The sequence below is a fragment of the Drosophila ananassae genome, chromosome 3L (assembly GCF_017639315.1).
Source record: "Drosophila ananassae strain 14024-0371.13 chromosome 3L, ASM1763931v2, whole genome shotgun sequence".
Taxonomy (NCBI): domain Eukaryota; kingdom Metazoa; phylum Arthropoda; class Insecta; order Diptera; family Drosophilidae; genus Drosophila; species Drosophila ananassae.
In genome coordinates this window covers 19,001,280-19,023,785 of record NC_057929.1, presented here as the reverse complement: position 1 = coordinate 19,023,785, position 22,506 = coordinate 19,001,280, and the positions used below count along the sequence as shown (strand labels likewise).

The window sequence follows — 22,506 nt, the reverse complement described above, 5'->3', positions numbered from 1 at the left end:
GCATCGACAGCCCGGTAATAACTAACAATTAGTGGACAAAATGCTCACGCACAAGCTGCTCCTATCCGGAGTCACCTCACCACCATCTTCTTGGCACTAATCTTTTCACGAAGTTCCCTTTAATGCAAATTAATATCCGTGACGAATAAGCTATTTATCTTATGAGCGGAATCAATAAAAACAAGGTTTTAATACAAGCACTATTTCAAAAAAGCTTTTTGAAAAGGCCCATTTATCAATTAAAAAAAAAAAAAAAACAAATATAAACCAATCAGCCGATTTCTATCAGAGGTTATAGAAATACATATGTTTTCTGATGCTCTTCTTAAACAAACAAAAACAATACGTCTAGTGTAATTTAACACAGAAGTATTGAATTGAAATATATTTTTAAAGGTTTGTTTATATAACAAAAAACGTTTATTGAGAATAGCAGGGGAAATGGAAAACAAGATAAAGACTACTTAGTTCTTATAATTAAAGAATAATAAAAATGAATACAATATTGTTACCTACTTTCGTCACCAAAGTAAACAGTTACCCCAGGCACTTGTTCACGCATTCATAAGTCCTCATTATGCTGAATGCCTCCGGAAAAACAGAAGGTTCTGCTTGTTGGCTGTTTTCCCTTTTATGTTGGCCAAACACGCTATTATTTTGACGGCTGAGGGCAGTCTTTAGCCCCTTCCATCGTTTAGGCCCGACTCTGGAGGACAAAAAATGCGTTAACATTACTTTTATCTTCTTGACCATTACTGTGGCCTAGGAAATCAAAAAAACTAATGTGGATTTTCTGAAAATGGCTTTAAGACTTTTTCTCCCCATTAAAGGGGTTAGCATCATCCAACCATGTTAGTTTAACTCTTAATAATTTTTCCAAATATATTTAATCAAGCTCCTAATTCAATCAAGCAGTTGTGGTAATAAAAAAAATGAATTTTCTTTGTGGGTGATTCTCCATTTTGTAGTAGCACTAAGCATACAACATATGGTTAGTTATGGATAGTGGTCGTACTCACGGTCACGTTCTACTACTATTCGGGCCATATAGTTTTTGGAAACAAAACTGTTGTTTTTATGTATTTCAACCAACTGGCCAACAATTTTATGATTTCATAACCCAAACTTTCATTTTGTGAATCTTCCCTCAACTTATCTTTATTGCATGTTGTTTGAAAGATGATGTTTACATTGGCAATGTTCTAATATGTTGACAAGCAGTGGTACAAAAAGAACGACTGTACTCGAGTTGCTTTAATGCACCCAGAACTCTTTATTCCTTTTTCCCTAAAAGATTACGTGTTCAGACAAACCTATTTAAAGAGTTTGTTAAAAGAAATGTTGTTAGAACTTTACACTTTCCTCCAGCAATGGATATGCAATATCCGCTTATATTCTGCTAAAAAGGCATTAAGCAAAAATTTTGACGCTAATCCTTTGTTAGCTGCATTCACTTGTAAGCCACACTAACCAAGTTGAAAAGTAAAGCAATGTCTTGGTCGAATCAGGGTCAACTATGGTCCACTGGATACTCGTGTTCCGCCTTGCAGTTTTGCCAATTTCTGACTTTCGGGAGGAACGATGTTTCCGGCTCAAGTTTATGCTTCCGGGAGGCCCTTTCCTTCTCTTACTATTTTAAGTTACAGTTTCGTGCTGCAGATTAAAAAACATAGAGCATGATTATTTGCTCCATTCCCCTAACCTCTCATCATGGCAATTTTCTTATCAATTTTTGATGAACATTAGTCTGGGCTCAGTTGAGCCCTGTTTTAAACTCGATGCCGAATTAAATTTATTGGTGGGAAGCAGCAGCATCTATCCATTAAAATGAAATCAATAGAAATCGTTTGTCCAGAACCACCAGAAGGGGGGAGAATTCTTTGAAAGGCAGTGGAAATAGACGGCATTGCGAAATATTACAGACGCAATATTATGCTCGTAGGCCCAAAAAGCCGGCGTACCGTGTGTGTTCTACACGAGTTGTGGGGTAAACGGGAACAAATTTGAGCAAACACACAAAGGCAATAGGGCAAAGGGATGAATTTCAATTGATGGAATTTTCCTTCTAACGAATGCAGAGCTAGTTCCCACATAAATACATTTAAATCAAATCAGACTTTTTCATCCAAACGCCTTTACATATTTAATACGATTTCAACGAAAGGGTACTCATCTAATATCCAATACATTCGATAATTCGCTGTCTATTGTTCTCGATTAAGTTGGGAACATTTTCGTTGTTTAATTACTTATTATGTGAGTAGTAAGAATGAGTAATGAGGAGGAATATTAATGAGTACCAATGAGTAAGAATATTAACGAAGGTATTGTAGACCCGCCTGTTGCGTCTTTGAAAGTCAAATAGTATGTATTCGAGGAAGATATTCTCCCTCTACCTTAGATATACATACATACGCCTAATATAATATTACTATATCGTAACTGTTGCCTTATTGGCTCGGTATTTTGTGAAAGACTTTCCAGAACGGCAGAAAATCTCCAAATAACGAAGGAGCTGGAGCTGGGGTAAGAGGATTTTTTTAAGCCGCCCAAAAGTAATTTTAATATTTCGCGACCCTTTTGTCGGCACTGCCACAACTTTGCATAGGGCTCTTGAATCCGCGTTTGTTTTTTCAACAGCAAAGCGGGAGCATAAAGCCATTAAAAATCAATTGGCCGAAAACGCAAAGTGCCAGACAGTCGACAGTCCTCGAGTGCCTGGCCCAGAGCACATGTGCAACTTACACAAGTTTTGGGACTCTTTGAAAGTAACAAAAATACTCAAGGTCCGCTCACGGCCAGAAACCGGAGCTCACATATTTCGTCCTGGCTGAATTCCGCTAAATTGATTTCGAACTCGGAAAGTTGGCTCACAGCCCACCATTTTGGAAAAGGCTTTCAAGTGTTCCCTCTGTTGCCAAGTAAATCGTCTTTGGGCCGAACCAGAATACCAGTTTAGGACCATATATATTTGCTAATGGCACCCAATATGCTAACTATTTGATCGGCTCTTCTGGCACGCATTGAAGGAGAACTGCGCCACAAATTCAAATGTTGCCAACAAAACTGACTCCGAGATGCCGCCTTCGCAGTCTCAGCATCCGTTTCGATTTCTCCTCGACGCAATTTCCGACATGCATGTTGGAAGGACTCCTTTGTTTCTTACTCGTTAAAAGACTGACCGGACAGTCGCCCAGTGATACAAATCTCGGCCCGGAACTCGGGGAAACTCAGCCAGAGCCAGAGCGAGGACCAGGCCAGAAGATGAATCAGAAATGGCTTACTGTCTTTACGGTTATGGCCAGTGTCCATTGTGTTTCGGGCGTAATGAGACTGGTCGTGCCATTCACCATTCGATGTGTATGCAAATAAACGCGCAGCTTGTTTGGTGCCCGCGGACAGCTGACACCACCAAGACGACGGCTCCGGAGTCCGGACATGGGCAAGTGCTGGCCAAACAAGCAAATAGCCGCCTTGGGCCCTCTTTTTATCGAGTGAAGCCTTTTACGTGGCTGATTTGATTGATTCGTTGTTGGCTTATCATTAGTCCCACACTCCGGTACCTCGACCCCCGAAACCGTAGGTCGAGTCATCTCAAGGACATAGTTTAGCAAATGCTGAATAAACACATACCCTTTTTGGGGGATGACCATTTCAAATATTTGCACCACACTGGCTCTTGGTCATTACGAACTGCTGTAACTCTATTTAAAATGTTTTTATCTAATTGCATTTTTCACCAAAGACCAAACTTTCGTTTTACTCTAAAAACATCACTCTGTGCTCTGGGAAACATTTTAAAACACCGCCGATTGTCAAAGCGTCAACTTTCGGAGTCGAATTATTTTTTGCCAGGGAAAAGTTTTGAGTCGCTTGGAAAAACTACCAAAAAGCCGCGAAAACTCAAATGTGCAAGCTCATGGCTGTCGGGAAAATGCCGAAATTAAAATTTCATCCGGATTCCGGAGCCAGGGAGACCTCTCTCCCATGAGACAAGTTTCTGCCGCGTATTTTTCTCTGGCGTTCAGTTTTCAATCAACAGAAACTGAAGGCGGTACCACGCCCCACAAATAGCCCACAATCGCGGCAGTTTATTCTGAGGTAATTCCGCATCACCATTCCTGACGGGGTGTTCCGAGGGGGTTAAATATATGAAGGTATTTTGGAGAAAGTATGTATGTGGAGCTTGCTTATCTACTGGCACCGAAAATGGGATGCGCGTGCTCCCGATAAAAGCCATCGAGGCTGGCTGCTTGGTATCTGTTCTTTAAACAGCTCGACTCTTAAGTTTGAAAGAGGAATTAAAAGTTTTCTTCTCAAAATTTAGAGAGCTTCCTATCCTAAATGAAAGTAAGCTAATTTCAACCGTAGGGCGAAGTAGTAACCCCTCTCCCACCAAATTGTACGATAAAGCCAGAAAAATGTCCCTTGATCCAATAAGGAAAATTTATCTCAAGGTCACTATTCACTAAGTTACTAAGGAAAAATCGGATTAAGCCACATTAATTGTACGTTGCCTAGTATCTATGCGTAGAACCAATGAGGACCAATTTTGGAATGAGGAACAAGCATTTATGGGGTTTAAATTACCCCGGGGGAAACCTAAGCTCATTTGCGTTTATTAATAGCAAGAAAGGAAGGCTAACTTTGGGCGGATCCGAAGCTAATATACCTTTAATGTTAAGTGCAACTTTATATCATAAGATATATTTCGGATCGCAAATAAATCGCAATTAATGGATATACATACAGCCGATATACAGCCGATTTCATTATTAAATCTTTTTCTTATCTTATAAATTTTGAATAATGTTCCAACCTTCTATTTTCAAAAACATTCAAGTTATAGCATTCCGATTAATTAGTTATTTGACAGCTTTAGGATATAGCTTTAAAACTGGAAGACTAGTTTGCGAAGGAACAGAGAGACATACTGACCGACGGACATGCTTCGATTCTGGAGGAGATTCTGATCAAGAATATACACCCTTTGCCTCTTTCACTGCGTTGCACACTTTTGGTCCAAATTAAAATTCCCTTTGTAAAGGTATAAAGAAGAAAACTCATTTCGCGATGACAAAGTTGCAACATCAGCTTATAGCATTGACTTGATTTTACAACCTTAATAAAATAAACGAAAATTCATACAGAAAAATTTAAAAACTAACCAACCTGTAATTTAACTACAAACCACATGAAAATTTAGAAACTTTAATACAAATAAAATACTTACAATTTTAAATGTAAGCTTAAAGTAGGCATATGAAATATTAAAATTAAATGTCTAAAATTAAATGTGCTAATTTCACATCATATCTTTCAAAATGTGTTTACCAAAATAGACGTAAATTATAAAGTGTGGGTGCACAGTGTCAATTCTCAAATTATTACTTTATTTTTATACCCTTGCAGAGGGTATTATAATTTTGGTCAAAAGTGTGCAACGCAGTGAAGGAGACATCTCCGACCCTATAAAGTATATATATTCTTGATCAGGATCACCTCCTGAGTCGATATGAGCATGTCCGTCTATCCGTCTGTCCGTCTGTCTGTTTCTACGCAAACTAGTCTCTCAGTTTTAAAGCTATCGAGTTCAAACTTTGCACACATCCTTCTTTCCTTTGCAGGCAGTATATAAGTCGGAACGGGATCGGTCGACTATATCCTATAGCTGCCATATAACTGATTGATCGGAAATGCCATAACTTTGGTGTTTTTTAAGTTTGAGGGTTGGGACTTTCCACACATGTTATGTTTGACCAAAATATCTTATGTACAAAATTTCATAAGGATCGGCCGACTATATCCTATAGCTGTCATACAACCATCGAAATTGGCATAACTTTGGTGTTTTTTAAGTTAGAAAGATGGGATTTGGTACAGATTCTATTTTGGGAAAAACAATCCGATCTGCCAAATTTCATAAGGATCGGCCGACTATATACGATCCGCTATATATCTAATAATATAAGATGCGTGGCGCCACCTAGCGGACTGCGACTGAACTGCAAGGGTATATCAACTTCGGCTCCGCCCGAAGTTAGCTTTCCTTTCTTGTTTAATCTAAATTTTATCATAAATAAGTCCTCACTCCTCCAAAGAATGTTTTCAGACTCGAAGGCAATACACAAGTTAAGAAATTTTTGCTAGGAGTCAGATTTCTTAAATTTAAGCCCAACAACCTCCGTCCCTGAGAAGGGGAGGACGTGCTCGACGATCAGAATCCTGCTGTCAAATAGTTTTCCGGCAACATTAAAGCACAGAGGCGACCTTTCCTTGAAAGTGTGACATTTTCAAAGAATGCCTTTGTTCTTCAGCAAAACGTGCAATAGGCCAAATGGAGTAAAATAATGGGGTCATCGTGTTGTTGTTCAAGTAATGGGAGGGGTGATGGTAATAGGGGTCAACGAAATTACCCATATACTAGCAGTAAAATGGATGATGTTAGGCTAAGTATGTAAGATTTGATAGTATGTAAAAATTAAAATCTCACGAGCATTAGAAATAAACATACGAGTCAAAATTCTCTTTATGTAGAAAGCAATAAGATTTCGTTCTCAAATAATTTTCTTTCGAATATTAACTATATGCCTGCTCATGTTTCATAATTTATATTAGATATTCAGAATACTCACGTAGTCCGGACCGTGCTTCATGTTCCGTGGCATAAATATGTCCACCACTCGTTAAGGAGCTCTTTTGGTCGAAAAATACCACGGTTTAAAGAGCTTACTCGTTTATGAGAAACCATGCAAAAAAACATGCTAAAACATGCTAAACAAAAAATGGCTATGGATAAAGCCGGTACGCTAGGACCTACTAGGTATGCTATAGATATAGCCGGTGCACAAGGACCACCCACCCCTTTCATATTCAGTTCATAATTAAAGGGAAACATGTATATTCTGGATATATATTCTGCTGTACATACTATACACATGTATAAAGACAGAAAACATTCAAATATAGTTTTATGATTTGTTTGTCATTCACTCTTCCATAATTAGGGCGAACAAATGTTTTAATGCAGACTTATTAACGACCTTATTGCCCATAATTACCGCTGAAACTTATAACATTAAGGGCACAGCCCTGGTCTATAAAAGGCTGTGCCGTAAGGTGCGACTCCTCAAAAGTGTTAAATGATAGATACCGGAAAGTGTCGTGAAAAGAAAACACCATCCGATGGAAGCGCCGGAGGGAACCTTAGAAGGGAGGCACCAGGTCTACTCAAATCAGCCTTCCTCTTCACATTCTGGGAGTATACAGAGCGGACCAAGGTGAGCGGCATGTGGCTCCTGCGACGGAACCGCACCCGCGGCTTGTCCAGATTCATCTGGTCTTCGGTGCTGCTGCAACTGCTCTTGCTGAGTATTTACCTAACCCTGTTGCTCTGGCTGAAGTTCTACTCCTACCCCATCCTGAACACGATTTCAAACGACCTTTCCATCACGGACGTGGCCTTTCCGGGCGTGACCATCTGCAGCCCTAAGGTTGTCAACACCGAGAGGGTAGAGCGCTACGTGAAAACGCTGTAAGTTACCACCAAACCTGCATGGGAACACGCCACCACACATTTTTTCCTTCTAGCAAGATACCCAAAGAGTACGACATAGGAGAAGTGGCTGCCGGCTTTGAGTTCCTAAACGCCTTCACGGATCAGAGCTTCGAGCCACCTCCTCACGAGAGCTTCCGCGTGACAGACACCGTTTTGCGGCTGAACAACGTGTCCACCTGGGAGGCGGCCATGGCTGTCAGCCCGGGTTGCTCCGACTACGTGAAGCGCTGCTTTTGGGGCCACTCCGAGTTCCAGTGCAACCAGAGCCACGAGTACCTATCGTTCATTCCCACGACAGCCTACCTCGGGCCCTGCTGCTCCTTCAACTACAACCCGCGCAACGCCAGCTTTGTGCCCTTCTCCGCCAACATTTTCGGTATGGATGGTGGTCTAACATTCGTGGGCGCCGAGGGCAGCGAGCGCAACCTCAATACAGGTCTCATTGTGCTGGTGCACCACCCAATGGACTATGTGACCGAATCGGCAGCCTCTGTGACGATCACCGCTAGGTCGGAGAGCTTTGTGGAGGTATCGCCAACGGTGCAGAGCTCCTCGGCAGAGGTGCTCGAGCTGTCGGAACGGAAGCGAGACTGTCTGATTTCGGACGATCTGCAGCTGCGTAACTACCGCCAGGCCGCCTGCCTGTTAGCGTGCCAAACAGAAGCCATCGTGCAGAAGTGCGGCTGCCACCCCTACCTCCTACCCATTGTGGGCAACAAGTTTAAGGAATGCAATCTTAATGATACCTTCTGCTACTCGGAGAACTATGGTGAGTGACGAAAGCACTTAAGGCTACATCCCGACACTTTGTCGCCCACGCAAAACATAATCAAGGCTGCTTCATCACTCCTATCGCTTGCACCAACCACTGAGTTGAACTTTCCTTGTTTTTTATAAGCCAGATGCTGCGGTGGCTGCGGTTTGCTAAGGGGGCGGGTGGTGTACGGATTTGTGAGAGGGAGAGTCCCCGACTGTTATGCCCGCTCATGTTTCATAATTTAAATTAAATATTTAGAATACTCACGTGCTCCGGACCGTGCTTCATGTTCCGTGGCATGAATGTGTCCACCACTCGTTAAGGAGCTCTTTTGGTCGAAAAATACCACGGTTTAAAGAGCTTACTCGTTTATGAAAAAAACATGCAAACATGCATGGAAAAAATGGCTTTGGATATAGCCAGCTAGGACCTAATGTGTATGCTATAGATATAGCCGGTGCACAAGGACCATACACCCCTTCGCCCCTTCATATTTAGTTCATAATTAAAGGGAAACATGTAAATTCTGCTATACTTACAATATACCTATTTAATTTTATACATATACCCTTAAAGTCTCAAAAATATATACATCGTAATTTGTAATTTCCTAAGACAATTTTAAGAGTGTTCGCTGCGACCAATGTCTACCAAATTGCTACGACGTAACCTACTCCACTCTTTCGTACAGGACGGATCTTAATCAGCACCAGTTCTCCGTTAGCCGCTTTTAGTGAGTAAACGCCACTCAAAATTATTCCTAAATTAAATATCTCCTATTAGCTCGCCAGAACTGCTGAATAATGACAGCTTCGTGCTTCGGGTTTACTTAGCGAAACAAGTCGTCCCGGTTATCCGAAAAGTCACAGTGATGTCATGGGTCGGACTGCTATGTAAGTGACCTATTCGTAATAAGCAGCCGTGTCTATATATAAAAGTTTTTCAGCGGACTTGGGCGGCATTTTTAATCTCTGCTTGGGCCTGAGCATGATATCCGTGGTTGAGTTTTTCTACTACTGCACCTATCGCCTGTACCTCAACTATCAGCTTCAAAAGGCTGGGCTGCCAAGAAAAGCTTGGCAATAGGTCAACTTATAAGCCACAAGTGTATGCTAAACTTTTGTGTTTATTACTAAGCTACTTAACAAAGATGATATTAAAGAAGCATAAACCACATTACGCCTTTTTCTTCTTCGTTTTGGCGGTGTGGTTGGCGGCCTTCCGTTTTTGTTTTGATTTCTTAGTTGGTTCATTGTTCACCTCCTCCTTTTCGGAATCATCGTCACTATTACTGAAACATAATTTTTGTTAGAACAGACATTTACGTTTAATCTGAAGTACCTACCCTACAACTGGCATCTGTTCAAACATGTCCTCGTACTCGTCATCCACAGGCGTTGACTTAGCGACCTTGTTTTGCTTTAAGCTTTCATTCACCACCTGCTTCGCGTCGTCTTCACCCACAACGGTGCCTTGTTCTTCATCCTCCAAGTGGCGAATGAGAACCTTGGTGGCCTTTGATTTGACGTAGCACTGATAAAGAAGCACGGTAGAATCAGCGTCGTGAATTCGCACATATCGATCCAGGGAGGCCGAGCTCAAAAATCGGCCTGTTTCGTCCAGATGAAGATCACTGATTCCGCCGGTGAACCCTTTGTAAGTGTGAACGTGGGTCTTCATGCGCCGTGTGTCGTACGCTTTCAGCGCGCCCATCGTGGTACCAGTGTAAATGAAATTTCCCCGCGCAACAAGGGCAGCGAAACTCATCCCATGTTCTTCGCTGGAAAAGCATGCCACAGGGCGGCGCTGTTTGCGCGTATCATAGAGACGCACATATCCAGTCCGGGAGCAGGTGGCCAGTACACTGGGCCCATCGACGAAGCCGATATCACTATCCCAGACGGGCACCTCCAACTGCAGGTAGTCATTGGGCAAATTCTTCGAAGTAAATATTTGCTTGCCATCAGCACTCAAATCGTAGACCTTTAGGTTATTTTGCCGTTCCTTGCCACCGGTGGCTACAATGCTTCTGGCCTGCTGGCACTGCCGCAGGTGATCAATCTGTGTTCCCGTGGTTATTGTCACTGGTTCAGACGCAGAGCCCGGTTCCAAGCATTGAATCGTTCCTTTGCCGATCCCAGCAATTAATTTGTTGTTGTACCGAGCCAAGCCGACAATGGGACCACAGCTAAAATTTACAGAGCTAGAAGTGTTTTCTTCTCCCAAGGAAAGCAGCTCGGCAGCACCTTTGGCTCGGCCAAGCAGAATCTCCGTTTGAGCATCGTCCCCAAATGCCAGCGATGTAACGCGGGACTCTTTGTCCAGGCTACTTAGTTGGCAGAGATTGGTCTGTCCGTGCGGCGTCTTCTCCGATGCTGGCGTAAGATCTGAAATATAAAAGTGATTATTGTTCAGGTAATTGAAGATTCGACAACAAAACTTACGCTTGAAGGAACCTGTGTGGGTGCCAACGTAGAGTTCATGCTTCGCGGTGTAGTTGGGGTGCTTTACATTCGCAGTTGTCCACTTCATCTTAAGGATACTCTATTTTCTGTTTTCAGCCAATAAAATGAACATCCAGAAAATAAAACAAATTTTACACGTGCAGCGCCAAAGAGTGACCGTATCGCAAAATGACACAAATACTATTTATACTAAACAGCCGGCACAAAGCGTACCAGGGCTGTCGAGGCTTGCAACTCAGCTGAGTTTCAGTTAAAAACAAACTGTTGTTTTATAATATAATAATCAAGCCTTTAAATGGTCCTAACGAAGGTGTATGACGCCGCAACAGTGTTTAGGCACTTGAATGGAATCTTGAATGTGTACAAGCCGGCTGGAATGAAAGTAAAACACGTTCGCAATGCCATTCTAAGCAATATTTGCAAAGGTAATATAAAGGCTCCCATTATGTGGGCTAATATAATGCAGGATATTGCAGGACTTAACAGCTTGGAACAACGGGAGCCTCGAGAACTACCAAAAAGTCCCCTACTCGGCACGGGGACTGCAGGAGATGACGTACTTCACAAAATAGCAAGCAATCCGGATCTCTCCGATCACATCCTATCCGCTGGACCGCATTACACTCCAAGCGATGTGCGTTTCTCCACAGTAGCCCCTTTGGGAGATCACACCAGTGGCGTTCTACGTGAGTACACTTTAAAATAAGTTGAAGCTTGATTAACCCAAGCCGCTTGCAGTGTTCGGCATTAACAAGGGCACTGGTCAAGCCAGCTGTATTAAAGGAAACAGACCTGTTCGCGTCTACCACATAACTGGTCGCATGGGTACCGCAACGGAGAACCACCTGCCAGACACCCATATTACCGTGCGTTCCAATTTCCGACATGTCTCTGCGGAAAGAATCAGTGGCCTAGCATCATCCATGCAAGCATCGCACCAGAGAAAAATGTACGAGCTTTGTGGTGTTGATTTGCAAACCCAAGCAGCTTATGAGCTTGCATGTAAGGGGCTCATTCGCCCAGCCGATAACAATCATCCGGTGATATATGGCATCAACTTGATTCACTTTGAACGTCCGCATTTCACACTAGAGCTGCATGCTATCAACGAGACTGAAGAGTACCTGGCTGCCCTGGTTCACGACATGGCCCTAGAACTACGAACAGTAGCGCATTGTGCCCAAATCCGTTGCGTACGTCACTCCCACTTCGATATTAGGGATAGTCTATTGAGACATGGTTGGAACCTGCCTGGAATCATGAAGAACCTGCGCAGACACCGAGATTTACTGCGGGAGCACCCGCAGATGATGCACCCAAGACAAATCAATCTACAAGCCTGATAAATTTATTTTTGCTTATATGAATACTGTTTCAAAAATAGTTTTTAATACATATATGTTTATAAATCAATTACACTGGAATGCATTACCTTTTTATTGACACGCAAAAAAAATCATGAGAAACAACTTCAAATCACCTTAAAACACCTTAAAAGTTTATATACCCTTGCAGTCTGGAAGCAGCTTATATAATTATATATATATCAGATCGTATATAGTTGTCCGATCCTTATGAGAATTTCACCATCGAATCAATTTTCCAATAAAAATGTTGAAAACAGCCCGAAGCATCTTTAACAAGAAAGGAAAGCTAACTTCGGGCGGAGCCGAAGTTGATATACCCTTGCAGTTCAGTCGCAGTCCGCTAGGTGGCGCCACGCATCTTATATTATTAGATATATAGCGGATCGTATATAGTCGGCCGATCCTTATGAAATTTGGCATATCGAATTATTTTGCCAAAAGAATAATCTGTACCAAATCCCATCTTTCTAACTTAAAAAACACCAAAGTTATGCCAATTTCGATCGTTCTATGACAGCTATAGGATATAGTCGGCCGATCCTTATGAAATTTTGCACACAAGATATTTTGGTCAAATATAACATGTGTGGAAAGTCCCAACCCTCTAACTTAAAAAACACCAAAGTTATGGCATTTCCGATCAATCAGTTATATGGCAGCTATAGGATATAGTCGACCGATCCCGGCCGTTCCGACTTATATACTGCCTGCAAAGGAAAGAAGGGTGTGTGCAAAGTTTCAACTCGATAGCTTTAAAACTGAGAGACTAGTTTGCGTAGAAACGGACAGACGGACAGACGGACATGCTCATATCGACTCAGGAGGTGATCCTGATCAAGAATATATATACTTTATAGGGTCGGAGATGTCTCCTTCACTGCGTTGCACACTTTTGACCAAAATTATAATACCCTCTGCAAGGGTATAAAAATAGCAAGGTTGTGCGATGTCCGACCGTTCAGTTATATGGCAGCTAAAGGATATAGTCCGTATGGGCCGATCCTTATGAAATTCTGTACATAAGATATATTGGCTAAATACAACATGTAAGGAAAGTCTCAACTCTATAACTTAAAAAACACCAAAGTTATGGCATTTCCGATCAATCAGTTATATGGCAGCTATAGGATATAGTTTACAGATCCCGGCCGTTCCGACTTATTAACTGCCTGCAAACAAAGGAAGGATGTGTGCAAAGTTTCATTTCGATATCTTTAAAACTGAGAGACTAGTTTTCTTAAAAACAGACAGACAAACAGGAGGTGATCCTGATCAAGAATATATATACTTTATAGGGTCGGAGATGTCTCCTTCACTGCGTTGCACACTTTTGGCCAAAATTATAATACCCTCTGCAAGGGTATAATAACCACAGAAAGTATTTTAAACTTGGGAAGTCTTGGCTTTCTCCCAGCTTTGTTAATTGAAAATTTTTGTCTTTCATCTGCGCCACATATTTCCACATAAAGGGTAACCAAGTACCAGGATTCCATGTCCTGCCCTGAATTAAACTTTCCTCTTTCCTTTTTGTCGTTTCATTTCTTTTATTAAAATTTGTGTTAAACTTATAGCACGTAGCAGAAAATCTAATTTTGCGGATTTGGAAGGATTTCGCTTACCTTTTGATGCTTCGTTCCAACGTAAGCTTATTAGTTTGGCGACACTCATGGTTGCCCTGATTCAGCCGTTGCATTAATATATTTCGCCGATTCTTTTGATACATTTTTCATACAATTTTTATAAGTAATAAGCAACTAGACCTTATTTAAACGATTCGGTTCCATTCGAACTTTATTTCTCATTTTTCGGAAATACAAAAGTGTACCGTACAAAACAGACGTCAGTTATTTAAATTAGTGTGAGTGTTTGAGTTAATTTGATAAATACAATTTATTTAGTTTGTGATCTGCGCACGACTATTGCTAGTACGGTTCTTGCGGCGCATCCAAGTCCCGGTAGTGTGATCTGGGTCGATAATCAAAACCACCGGGTCTGTAAGCAACGAAAATGAATTTATATTTTGGAATTATTTACGCAAAGCTAGGCAGGAGTTTTATACAAAATGTTACAGTGTTTTTAGACTATAGATTCGCATTTATTTCAGGAAAATTAAAACTAGCAAAGTCGCTTTGTCGGATTCTTAATACAGTGTAATATTGTACTTGAAAACGAATATCTATTGTCGATTTAAAACCATTTTTAGAATTTGTTTATTCTGTTGGTGCTTGAATTGCTTTTAAAACTTTGGCTCGCCAAACGATGAAGCGGCATCGAGTGGGCCCGCTTGTATTGTGTTTTTCACTTGTATTGTGCTAAAAAATTAATCAAACATATCGGAATTGGCAGGCGCATCCAAATCGTGGTAGCCGATTAGCCGACGCTGGTGTTCCAAAGGCAATTCTCTGCAAAAAATTTGCGACACAAGAAAGTTGTGACAAATTTCGATTTAGACGAACAGAAAAGAAACAAAGAGAGATGGAGAAAGAGGGGTCGCCTAAATGCAAATAGTTTGTGGACAAAGACGTTGCTCAATTCGATCGATTGAGGGAAATGCGAATGAAAATCCTCTGGTAAATAAGTAAGATTCTACACTAAATCAACTGTAAGCTTTGAATGTACTAACCTGCGCACGGGCGGGAAGTTGCGTCCGCCGCGGCCTCCACCCATCATCGATGGAGAGAAGCCATAAGGCATGCCGGAGAAGGGTGGATACATGGGCGGGCGGTATCTGAAACAATATGATCCAGGTTACAACCTGTTCGATTGTTTTCCTCTTAATGAGCTTTACTCACCCTGAGCCGCCTCCGCGTCCGGATTCAGACTCCGGACGCTTTGAACTGCCAGGATGCTCCGGGAGCTGCGGACGCTTGGGATCCCGAAGGTAGTTGTTAAAGTACTGCACCTCCTTGCGAACTTCGTCAACCTTCTCCTCGTGTTTATTGAATATGTGTTTTCGGATGAACTCAGGGCCCTTAAACTTCTTTCCGGACAGAGGGCACAGCCACTTATCCTTTGCCAATTCCTGAGTGTTGGCTTGCACAAACTTCTCCACCTCGGTTTCAGCGTCCTTCGCTCCCAGATCCTTGGTCTCCTCATCGCTAAGCAGCGCCGTCTTGGTAAGAAATTGCTGCAACTTGCTCTCGTACGTTTTGACGTACTCATGTATATCGTTGCTGGTCACCCGCGATGGAGCCGGTCCGCGGGCATGTATAATGCCGCAACGATTCGGCATCTCGTCTTCATATGGGTACTCGCAGTGATTGTAGTAATCCACAGAATGAACGATTCTCAGGTAAAGAACCAGGCGGTCCAATACGGCCAAAAGATGCTCGTCTCGTTCAATGGGTTCGCCTTCGGCGTCCTTGTTCTCGCCGGTTAGGCCCAACAGCTCTTCCTCCTCAGCGGAAGCTTCTTCGATGAGATAGTCGGTAATGTTCTGCAGCACCGGGTTTTTAGATTTTATGCCGTATGTGGAGGTGTTACCGTTCGCTGAGGACTCGCCCGCTCTATCGAAGGGGATGGAATCGTCTGAAGTTGGTTCTGGCCACAGTCTGAACCGTTCATCCAAATTCAGGATAATCTTAGCGCATAGTTTAATGTCCGACCGCACCACTTGCTTGTGGGCAGTAATACCATTCGCAGGTCGCACCCGACGGCTTAAGTCGCGATTGACAATAGCCCCCATTTCACAGTCCCGTAGGCGCTGGTTGTTCAGACTCCAACAAATCTCTTTTATGTTTACGTCTCTGGTGAACGTAATCCAACCGCGGCGATACCAACGACGCTCCACCAGGGGATCGGCGATGGCCACCCTTAGGTATCCACTGAACCGGGTGCATACGGCTTCGATTTCCGCCTTAGTTATGGAAGGGGCCAGATTTCGAAGGAAAATTGAAGAGGTGCGATGTAGAGCCCTTGGCTGCCCATCTCTAACCTTGTCTAAGTCAATGGTCTCCGTCTCCATTACTTTATTTTCCTCAGAATCTGACTTAGTCTCGCCATCCTCCGTTGTGATTTTATCACCGTTTTCCTGATCCTGTTTCGGCCTATTCACTTCTTCCGCTACTTCGGGCTTTTCTTGCTCAGCTTCCTCAGCAGGTGTCTCAGCGGCATCTGAGGCTTTGACTTCTTCAGCCGAGTTTTCAGTGGCCTCTTTGGGACTCTCCGGAGCCTCAATTACTTTGGCATCTTGCATTTCCTTATCTTTTTCAGCTTCAGCCTTCTGCTCGCTTCTCAAGCCGTCCTCAACGTCATATTTCTTCTTCAGCTTCTCCTCGTCTTCATCGTCGGAGCTAGAACTAGAATCGGATTCCGAGGAGCTATCGTCGCCACTATTAACTCGCTTACGCTTTGCCGACTTCTTTCTGCGCGACTTATCTTCGCTGCCCGACTCCAAGGCCTTCGGTTCTTCCTCCACGTCCTTCTTGGGCGGAGCTGCCACTTCCTCATCCCAATTTTCGTCATCAGAGTTGAGAGGCTTAACCGATTTTCGCTGGGGGGACACAATAACTGGCGATGCCTCTTTTTCAGTTTCTTTCTTGGGACTTTTTACTTCATCCACCGCCTTGACGGGCGCGGGATCATGCTTTCGCTCATAAACCGGCGTCTCCTTTGGCTTTTCGTCGAGCGCCTTAAGGTCTTCGTCGGTGCCACCCTCGAGCTTGATGACACAGGTGTCCAGGACCCGGATCAGAGCATCACCCTGCACTGAGTCTACCTTGACGCTTCCGATGGTACCGTTTTCAAGCAACTCCACGAACACGTCAGTGCGTCTCTGCGAAATGTAGGAGCGATTTTTATCAAATTCAGGAGATAGTGATGGCACTGAAGAGTTTTACCTTTAGAAAGCCCCGCTGCTCTTCGGCACGCCTTACACTGTCCTCGGGGTGGTATTTATTTTTGAACCTGCACATAAACAAAAAGTAAAGAGAATGAATACAATGGATAACTTGTTAAATTACAATCTGCTTTGTATGGGTTTAATAATATTTTCGGCGTGTGTTTGAATTTGGCAACTTCTTCGCACGGCTGTCGACACAAAGTTTAATACGATATTTAATGGTTTAAAGAGAATTTTGTTGCTAAATAATCACCCAAAGTCTTACCTTGCCAACTTAGCGCTTTCAATATTTATGGGATTGTGTTTTAAGGTTATTTGGGCATTTGCTCGATAATCGAATTTAAATAAATCGCGGTTTTAAAATATAAACACACCTCGGCATTGCTCGCCGGGTAATTTACAATTAAAATTTAGTGGATATCATTTAGCAGCTCTGCGAAATGGCGCAGACGCTCTCAGATAAGTCTCTGCCTCACAAACCCAATAAGCTGCAGAGAAAAACTTAATACACAGAAAGTTATGAGTTTTAAACTGGAGAGGCAAACGGCAGATTCAACGCAGAAAGATGGACAGATAACGGTAGTAGAGAACCTGTCGCATCGTAGAAGCGCGCTGCTGTCCTTGATACTAACCATTCCTCATCCTTGTGGGCCACAAAGAACTCGTTCAATTGCTGCCTCTTGAAGTCCGTCTTGTATTCGGTGTACTTCCGCATGACCTCCGAGTCCGAAATGTTCTCGTCTTGTGTGTCCAGGAATTGCTTTAGATTGAGCATTGCCGGCTGCGTAAGGGAGTCACCGCCGCTGCCCCCCGACTCCCGGACTGGTGGCATGTGACTGCCGTGCGAGTACGCAGAGTGTATAGATTGGTAGTGGTCATTCCACGCTTGCATTAAATAGGGATCATATCCTGCGACACAAGGGGATAAGTTTCTCAATCAGCATATACCGTTCTATATAGCTTTATGTAGCTTCAAACGTACCTCCGAAACGGGGATTAGGGCGCACATCTCCATCGCCCCAGTCAGGACGCATTCGCTTAGCCGGCGGCAAGTCGCGACCGGGCGAGCCATAACGCGCTCTCGGACCTGGGCCACGGTAGTCGCTGTAGTCGGGCCGGTGACGAGCCCCTCCCCCACCGCCTCCCGCAGAAGCACCGCCCCTGAAGGGATTGCTGCAACGTCAATACTTTTATCGTGGAATAACGAAAGACCTCATGGCACTTACCGGTCAGACCACTCGTCCCGGGCACTGCCGGAGCCGCCCAAAGGTCGACGGTCATCTCGGCGCTCTGTCCGGTAACTATCGCTGCGCTCTCCACGGAATTTGTCTCGCCGTTTCCGATCGTACTCATCATCCGAATCAGCCATTGTGGATTAGTTGAGATCTGCAACAAAGCGGAAGTTACAGAGAAAGTGGCTCGGACTTAACCTCACTTATCGTTCGCTACGTCGGCGAACCAATTTTGAATTTGCAAAGGAGAGGTGCACAAGAAAACAAGTTATAATTTAATGGTGGCTTTGTTTTTCTCTAAAAAGCCGCCATCTTGCGGATTCGGTTGTTCCCGGTCGGTATAGGGAAACATTTTCTGACGATTGGCTACTACTCCCGAATTTTAAAATGGTGAAATGTAATCACCACAGAAATCGTAGCATTTATATAAATTACTTTTATTCGAATATTCTATAAATTACCTATAACTTCTTGGTTACTTTTTTTTGCAGAACGGCGCGTCAGGCGAACAGTGTGACCGCATACAGAAATTTTCAAAATGCCATTTGGTTGATTAAAAATATATTTAAAAAATACTAAAAAAATACTCTTATGCAATTTTAATGCGCAGGCGTATTTTTTATTTTGCTCATAGGATAAATTTTCTTATTCTGGCAACGTTGTTTTGCGGTGTTGGAAAATTATTATATGGATTGAAAATGGATTGTTTGTATGGATTATTATTATGAATAACCAAACTTGGATTCAGCCATTCAGCTAATGTTGATTAGAAGAAGATTAAAATGTCGTCGTTAAAGATTGACGACTGGAGCACTTTCATGAAATAAAGTCATGAAGTCAGTGAATAAAAGGCGAATGCAACAGGTGGCATTTCCTTCCACATTGTCCTGTTTCTTTTGCGACGCACCTCATGTATAAACTTTTGCGTCGCAATACATATATGCAAATTGAAATTGGAAGATATGACCATTGAAGAAAAAGGGTGGCATCTTCAATAAATTTTTAATGAAAATGGTCGGATACATAAGATTATTTTTGTTGCATGCTTTTAGGCTTTATATATATTTTGGTTGTCCCCTTGGTTTACGCTTTGAAAGGGGACCTATGAAATATTATGTATTATATATGTATTCTTAATCAACATCACATCCTGAGCAGCATATCCGTGTGTTAGGATCTGCAGACTTTATTCTCAATTTATCATAAAACTGAACGATTGGAAACGGCATAACTTTCGTGATTCTGCAGATAGATACTTCGAACTTTTTTTTATAAGGATATATTTTAGTCATGTTTTTAATCTTTATTTAATCTTGATCACTATCAATAGTCTGTATGAACGGGTGGATCTCAGAGAATATAAAAGATGCAGTTATCGGAATTGGCACATAGACTCCAATGATACCCACGTAGATCAATTCTGTGTCAAAAAGCCCCCTTTGGCCACCAAAAAAAAATATATTAATTAAAAAATTATGTAGCGTCAGCTCAGGATTATTTGAAAAAGTTTTAAGGCCAAATTATTTCAATGTGTAATCTATATATATAAAAGAACATCGTGTTTTATGTTACACCACTTATAAATCAAGAACGGAAGAACAGATTTGAGTGAAAATTGGTAGGGAGGTAGCTTAGAGCCAGGAGAAGGACATAGGATACTTTTTGTCCCGTTCGACAGCGTTCCTCCCTGGCCCATACTTTTTTATTTAGGCAGACAGCTAAGAAGAAAATGTCAAATGTCAAAATGTCAGTTACAAACGAAGTCAAATTCATAGTCAGGCTCTCAAATTTAACAACGAACCAAAAAGATTGTGTTGCGCTGAAATCAATATTAAAACTATTTCTATTAAATAAATAATTAACAAGTGGATTGAAGTGAAGTGAAGTTTAATTAATAATGCCGCGACCAAGACGGTCGAATCTTTCCCGACAAAGCCGTAATGCAAGAAGAATACAAAATATTGCATATGAAAGGACTGAAGAAGAACGAGAAATTGCACGTGAACAGCGCCGCAATAGTATGGCTCGACTTCGTGCTTCTCAAATAGATTTCAATTTGCGACGCAGATATTTAGCTGATTTGAATCGAGCTGCGTTTCGATACGATTGCAGCAATGATTACAGCTTGCATCCTAGCGTTTGCATTGGGCAAATGGACGTTGTTTGCGAGTATTGTGGTGCATTAAAGTTTTCCGGAGAACGCCTGGATTATGCTGCGTTAATGGTAAAGTGAAATTGCCAGTGTTGACTCCGCCACAAGAGCCATTGTATTCATTGCTTTGCGGCGAAACACAAGAATCACGCCACTTTCTTGCAAATACTCGAAAATACAATAGTTGTTTCCAAATGACGTCATTTGGGGCAGACATTATCGAAGAAGGAGGTTTTAATCCGACATTTAAGGTATTTATTTTTGTACTTACATAGAATGTAGTTAAAGAATCTGGTTTTTATTTTGTAGATAGAATCGAGCGGTTTAATATCATTTCCAAATAATTTCTGTAATTTTGTCTCATCAAAAGACGAACTTATCAACAATGTATTTCCAAATATTATTTCTAACTACAAAAATAATGAATGGTTGAGTGAGCGAGCAATTTTAGCGGCTAAGAATAAAGATGTAGATGACCTGAACTACATAATTCAAAATAAGATCATTGGAACAATGCATTCATTCAAATCTATCGACTGCGTCACAAATGAAGATGAAGCCACCAACTATCCAATTGAATTTTTAAACTCTTTGGACGTGCCTGGCTTACCACCGCACAATTTACGCCTAAAGGTTGGCTCCGTAGTAATCATGCTTCGAAACATAAACCAACCAAAACTGTGCAACGGTACGCGTTTGGTGGTTAGTAAATTGATGAACAATGTAATTTACGCTACGATAATGATAGGAAAATTCAAAGGTGAGGAAGTTCTCATTCCGAGGATCCCGATGATCCCAACCGATATGCCGTTTGAATTTAAAAGACTTCAATTTCCGATACGTCTTGCATTTGCCATGACAATCAACAAATCACAAGGCCAATCCTTAAAAGTTTGTGGTTTAAATCTAGAACATTCATGTTTTTCCCATGGTCAATTATACGTGGCATGTTCACGGGTCGGAAGACCATCTGCGTTGTTTGTTTTTACGCCTGATAATAAAACAAAAAATGTCGTGTATCACAAGGTGCTTAAGTGAAGAGCAACCTATGTACTAAAATACAGAAATAATAATGAATGATTAAGGAGGAGAAACAAAGAATATTGTATACCCACAAGTATTACAGAATTTAATTAATTTGAAAATTATTCTTTTTTGTTTGACTTATTTTTTATGCGTGCAACAACAATATGCCACAGCGAAACGTGGCAGGGTACTGCTAGTTTATAACTAAAAACAAAAGACAAATAGGATAATTTTTTGGACTTTTCATTTTGATTTCCTACTGGATTTTTGGAGTTGTTTATTCCGAAACATAAATGAAAGTATGCAAATAAAATTTTTTTTAAAGGTTAACAAAGTTTTGGTGGAAAAGATGAGTACTGGATATCAAAACCCCGTCCCTTCTTTGTTTTTTTATTCTTTTTGCAAAGTAATTTTCTTATGAAGTTAAAAAACGAAAGCCTGTTTTTATCAAGGTATTACCTTTGTGCCCAGTCTATACTTTTGTATTCCTAATAGATTCTATACAATTTAAATATATAAATTTTAACAATTTAAATATATAAATTAGATTAAGTTTGAAAATTTAATTTTTTCCTGTATTTTCAATCCTACTGGCTCGGGATAGGCACCTGAATTGTGCCTAAGGGTTTTCTCGAAAATATTTAATCGAGGTCCGATCCGATCTGCATTTTGATTTTTAAATAAACAGTGACCATCGAAACAGTATTCCACGAAGAATTGGTGAAACAGAGAAAAAGAGCTGCCACAATTAGAAATTTTCCCACCTTTGACAGAAAATAATGTACTTAAAGCACACTTTAAATATATCATTTTTCCTTTATTACACATTTTACATTTCGTATATAGATTCTGTTAGAGTTATGCGTATGTATGTATATATTTACATCTTAAACTAACGTGTAATAAATGTGTAAGAGTACGCTAGACCTAAATAATGTATATTATTATGAAATAAGATTAAAAAAATTTAATTTTTTCCCCTTAACATACAGCATGTTTGGTTGGCATTTTGTCAGCCCATTTCAAAGTTTTTAATCAATTTTTTTTTATTCGATTTAGCTCTATTCGCTCATTGAAGTATAAAAGTGTTATTTTTCGGTTCATTAAAA

General features: G+C 41.5%; 4 protein-coding genes and 1 long non-coding RNA gene across 9 annotated transcripts; 3 read left to right on the top strand and 2 right to left on the bottom strand.

The window, feature by feature from the left end:
- Positions 1 to 6,930: 6,930 nt before the first annotated feature.
- Positions 6,931 to 9,401, top strand: LOC6493910 (sodium channel protein Nach). The gene is made up of 5 exons (XM_032455634.2): positions 6,931 to 7,534; positions 7,591 to 8,327; positions 8,931 to 9,048; positions 9,099 to 9,208; positions 9,262 to 9,401. The coding sequence occupies exons 1-5, from the start codon at positions 7,143 to 7,145 to the stop codon at positions 9,399 to 9,401; spliced, it is 1,497 nt and encodes a 498-aa protein (XP_032311525.1). The 5' UTR covers positions 6,931 to 7,142.
- Positions 9,402 to 9,423: 22 nt separating this feature from the next.
- On the bottom strand, positions 9,424 to 10,961 carry LOC6496656 (WD repeat-containing protein 74). Its single transcript, XM_001961307.4, has 3 exons — positions 10,760 to 10,961; positions 9,661 to 10,702; positions 9,424 to 9,606 (listed from the first exon to the last, which is right to left on the bottom strand). Exons 1-3 carry the CDS (start codon positions 10,845 to 10,847, stop codon positions 9,492 to 9,494), a joined length of 1,245 nt encoding a protein of 414 aa, XP_001961343.1. The 5' UTR covers positions 10,848 to 10,961; the 3' UTR covers positions 9,424 to 9,491.
- Positions 10,962 to 10,978: 17 nt separating this feature from the next.
- Positions 10,979 to 12,204, top strand: LOC6493911 (mitochondrial mRNA pseudouridine synthase Trub2). The gene is made up of 3 exons (XM_001961306.4): positions 10,979 to 11,205; positions 11,257 to 11,466; positions 11,519 to 12,204. Exons 1-3 carry the CDS (start codon positions 11,076 to 11,078, stop codon positions 12,121 to 12,123), a joined length of 945 nt encoding a protein of 314 aa, XP_001961342.1. The 5' UTR covers positions 10,979 to 11,075; the 3' UTR covers positions 12,124 to 12,204.
- A 1,704-nt stretch (positions 12,205 to 13,908) lies between these two features.
- Positions 13,909 to 18,768, bottom strand: LOC6496655 (serrate RNA effector molecule homolog). Of its 5 annotated transcripts, none has more exons than XM_001961305.3 (8): positions 18,681 to 18,768; positions 18,214 to 18,373; positions 17,970 to 18,160; positions 17,620 to 17,896; positions 16,986 to 17,052; positions 14,940 to 16,921; positions 14,771 to 14,875; positions 13,909 to 14,549 (listed from the first exon to the last, which is right to left on the bottom strand). In XM_001961305.3, the coding sequence occupies exons 2-8, from the start codon at positions 18,354 to 18,356 to the stop codon at positions 14,468 to 14,470; spliced, it is 2,847 nt and encodes a 948-aa protein (XP_001961341.1). In that variant the 5' UTR covers positions 18,357 to 18,373; positions 18,681 to 18,768; the 3' UTR covers positions 13,909 to 14,467. The 5 variants fall into 5 exon arrangements, with proteins under 5 accessions (XP_001961341.1, XP_014763906.1, XP_014763905.1 ...); XM_014908420.2 differs by having other exon boundaries at positions 13,909 to 14,139; XM_014908419.2 differs by having other exon boundaries at positions 17,970 to 18,148.
- A 1,801-nt stretch (positions 18,769 to 20,569) lies between these two features.
- Positions 20,570 to 20,809, top strand: LOC123257263. Its single transcript, XR_006507264.1, has 2 exons — positions 20,570 to 20,622; positions 20,681 to 20,809. It is a non-coding gene; the product is annotated as an uncharacterized LOC123257263 (long non-coding RNA).
- The last annotated feature ends 1,697 nt before the right edge of the window (positions 20,810 to 22,506 follow it).

Coding starts and splice junctions, on each gene's coding strand:
- LOC6496656 (XM_001961307.4), bottom strand. CDS start 10,847: ATGAAGTGGACAACTGCGAATGTAAAGCACCCCAACTACACCGCGAAG. Junction 10,703..10,759: donor CCACACAGGTTCCTTCAAGC/GTAAGTTTTGTT, acceptor TTTATATTTCAG/ATCTTACGCCAGCATCGGAG. Junction 9,607..9,660: donor GAACAGATGCCAGTTGTAGG/GTAGGTACTTCA, acceptor ATTATGTTTCAG/TAATAGTGACGATGATTCCG.
- LOC6496655 (XM_001961305.3), bottom strand. CDS start 18,356: ATGGCTGATTCGGATGATGAGTACGATCGGAAACGGCGAGACAAATTC. Junction 16,922..16,985: donor AGCAGCGGGGCTTTCTAAAG/GTAAAACTCTTC, acceptor TACATTTCGCAG/AGACGCACTGACGTGTTCGT. Junction 14,550..14,770: donor AACTTCCCGCCCGTGCGCAG/GTTAGTACATTC, acceptor AATTTTTTGCAG/AGAATTGCCTTTGGAACACC.
- LOC6493910 (XM_032455634.2), top strand. CDS start 7,143: ATGATAGATACCGGAAAGTGTCGTGAAAAGAAAACACCATCCGATGGA. Junction 7,535..7,590: donor GAGCGCTACGTGAAAACGCT/GTAAGTTACCAC, acceptor TTTTCCTTCTAG/CAAGATACCCAAAGAGTACG. Junction 8,328..8,930: donor CTGCTACTCGGAGAACTATG/GTGAGTGACGAA, acceptor TAATTTCCTAAG/ACAATTTTAAGAGTGTTCGC.
- LOC6493911 (XM_001961306.4), top strand. CDS start 11,076: ATGGTCCTAACGAAGGTGTATGACGCCGCAACAGTGTTTAGGCACTTG. Junction 11,206..11,256: donor TCTAAGCAATATTTGCAAAG/GTAATATAAAGG, acceptor AGGATATTGCAG/GACTTAACAGCTTGGAACAA. Junction 11,467..11,518: donor TCACACCAGTGGCGTTCTAC/GTGAGTACACTT, acceptor AGCCGCTTGCAG/TGTTCGGCATTAACAAGGGC.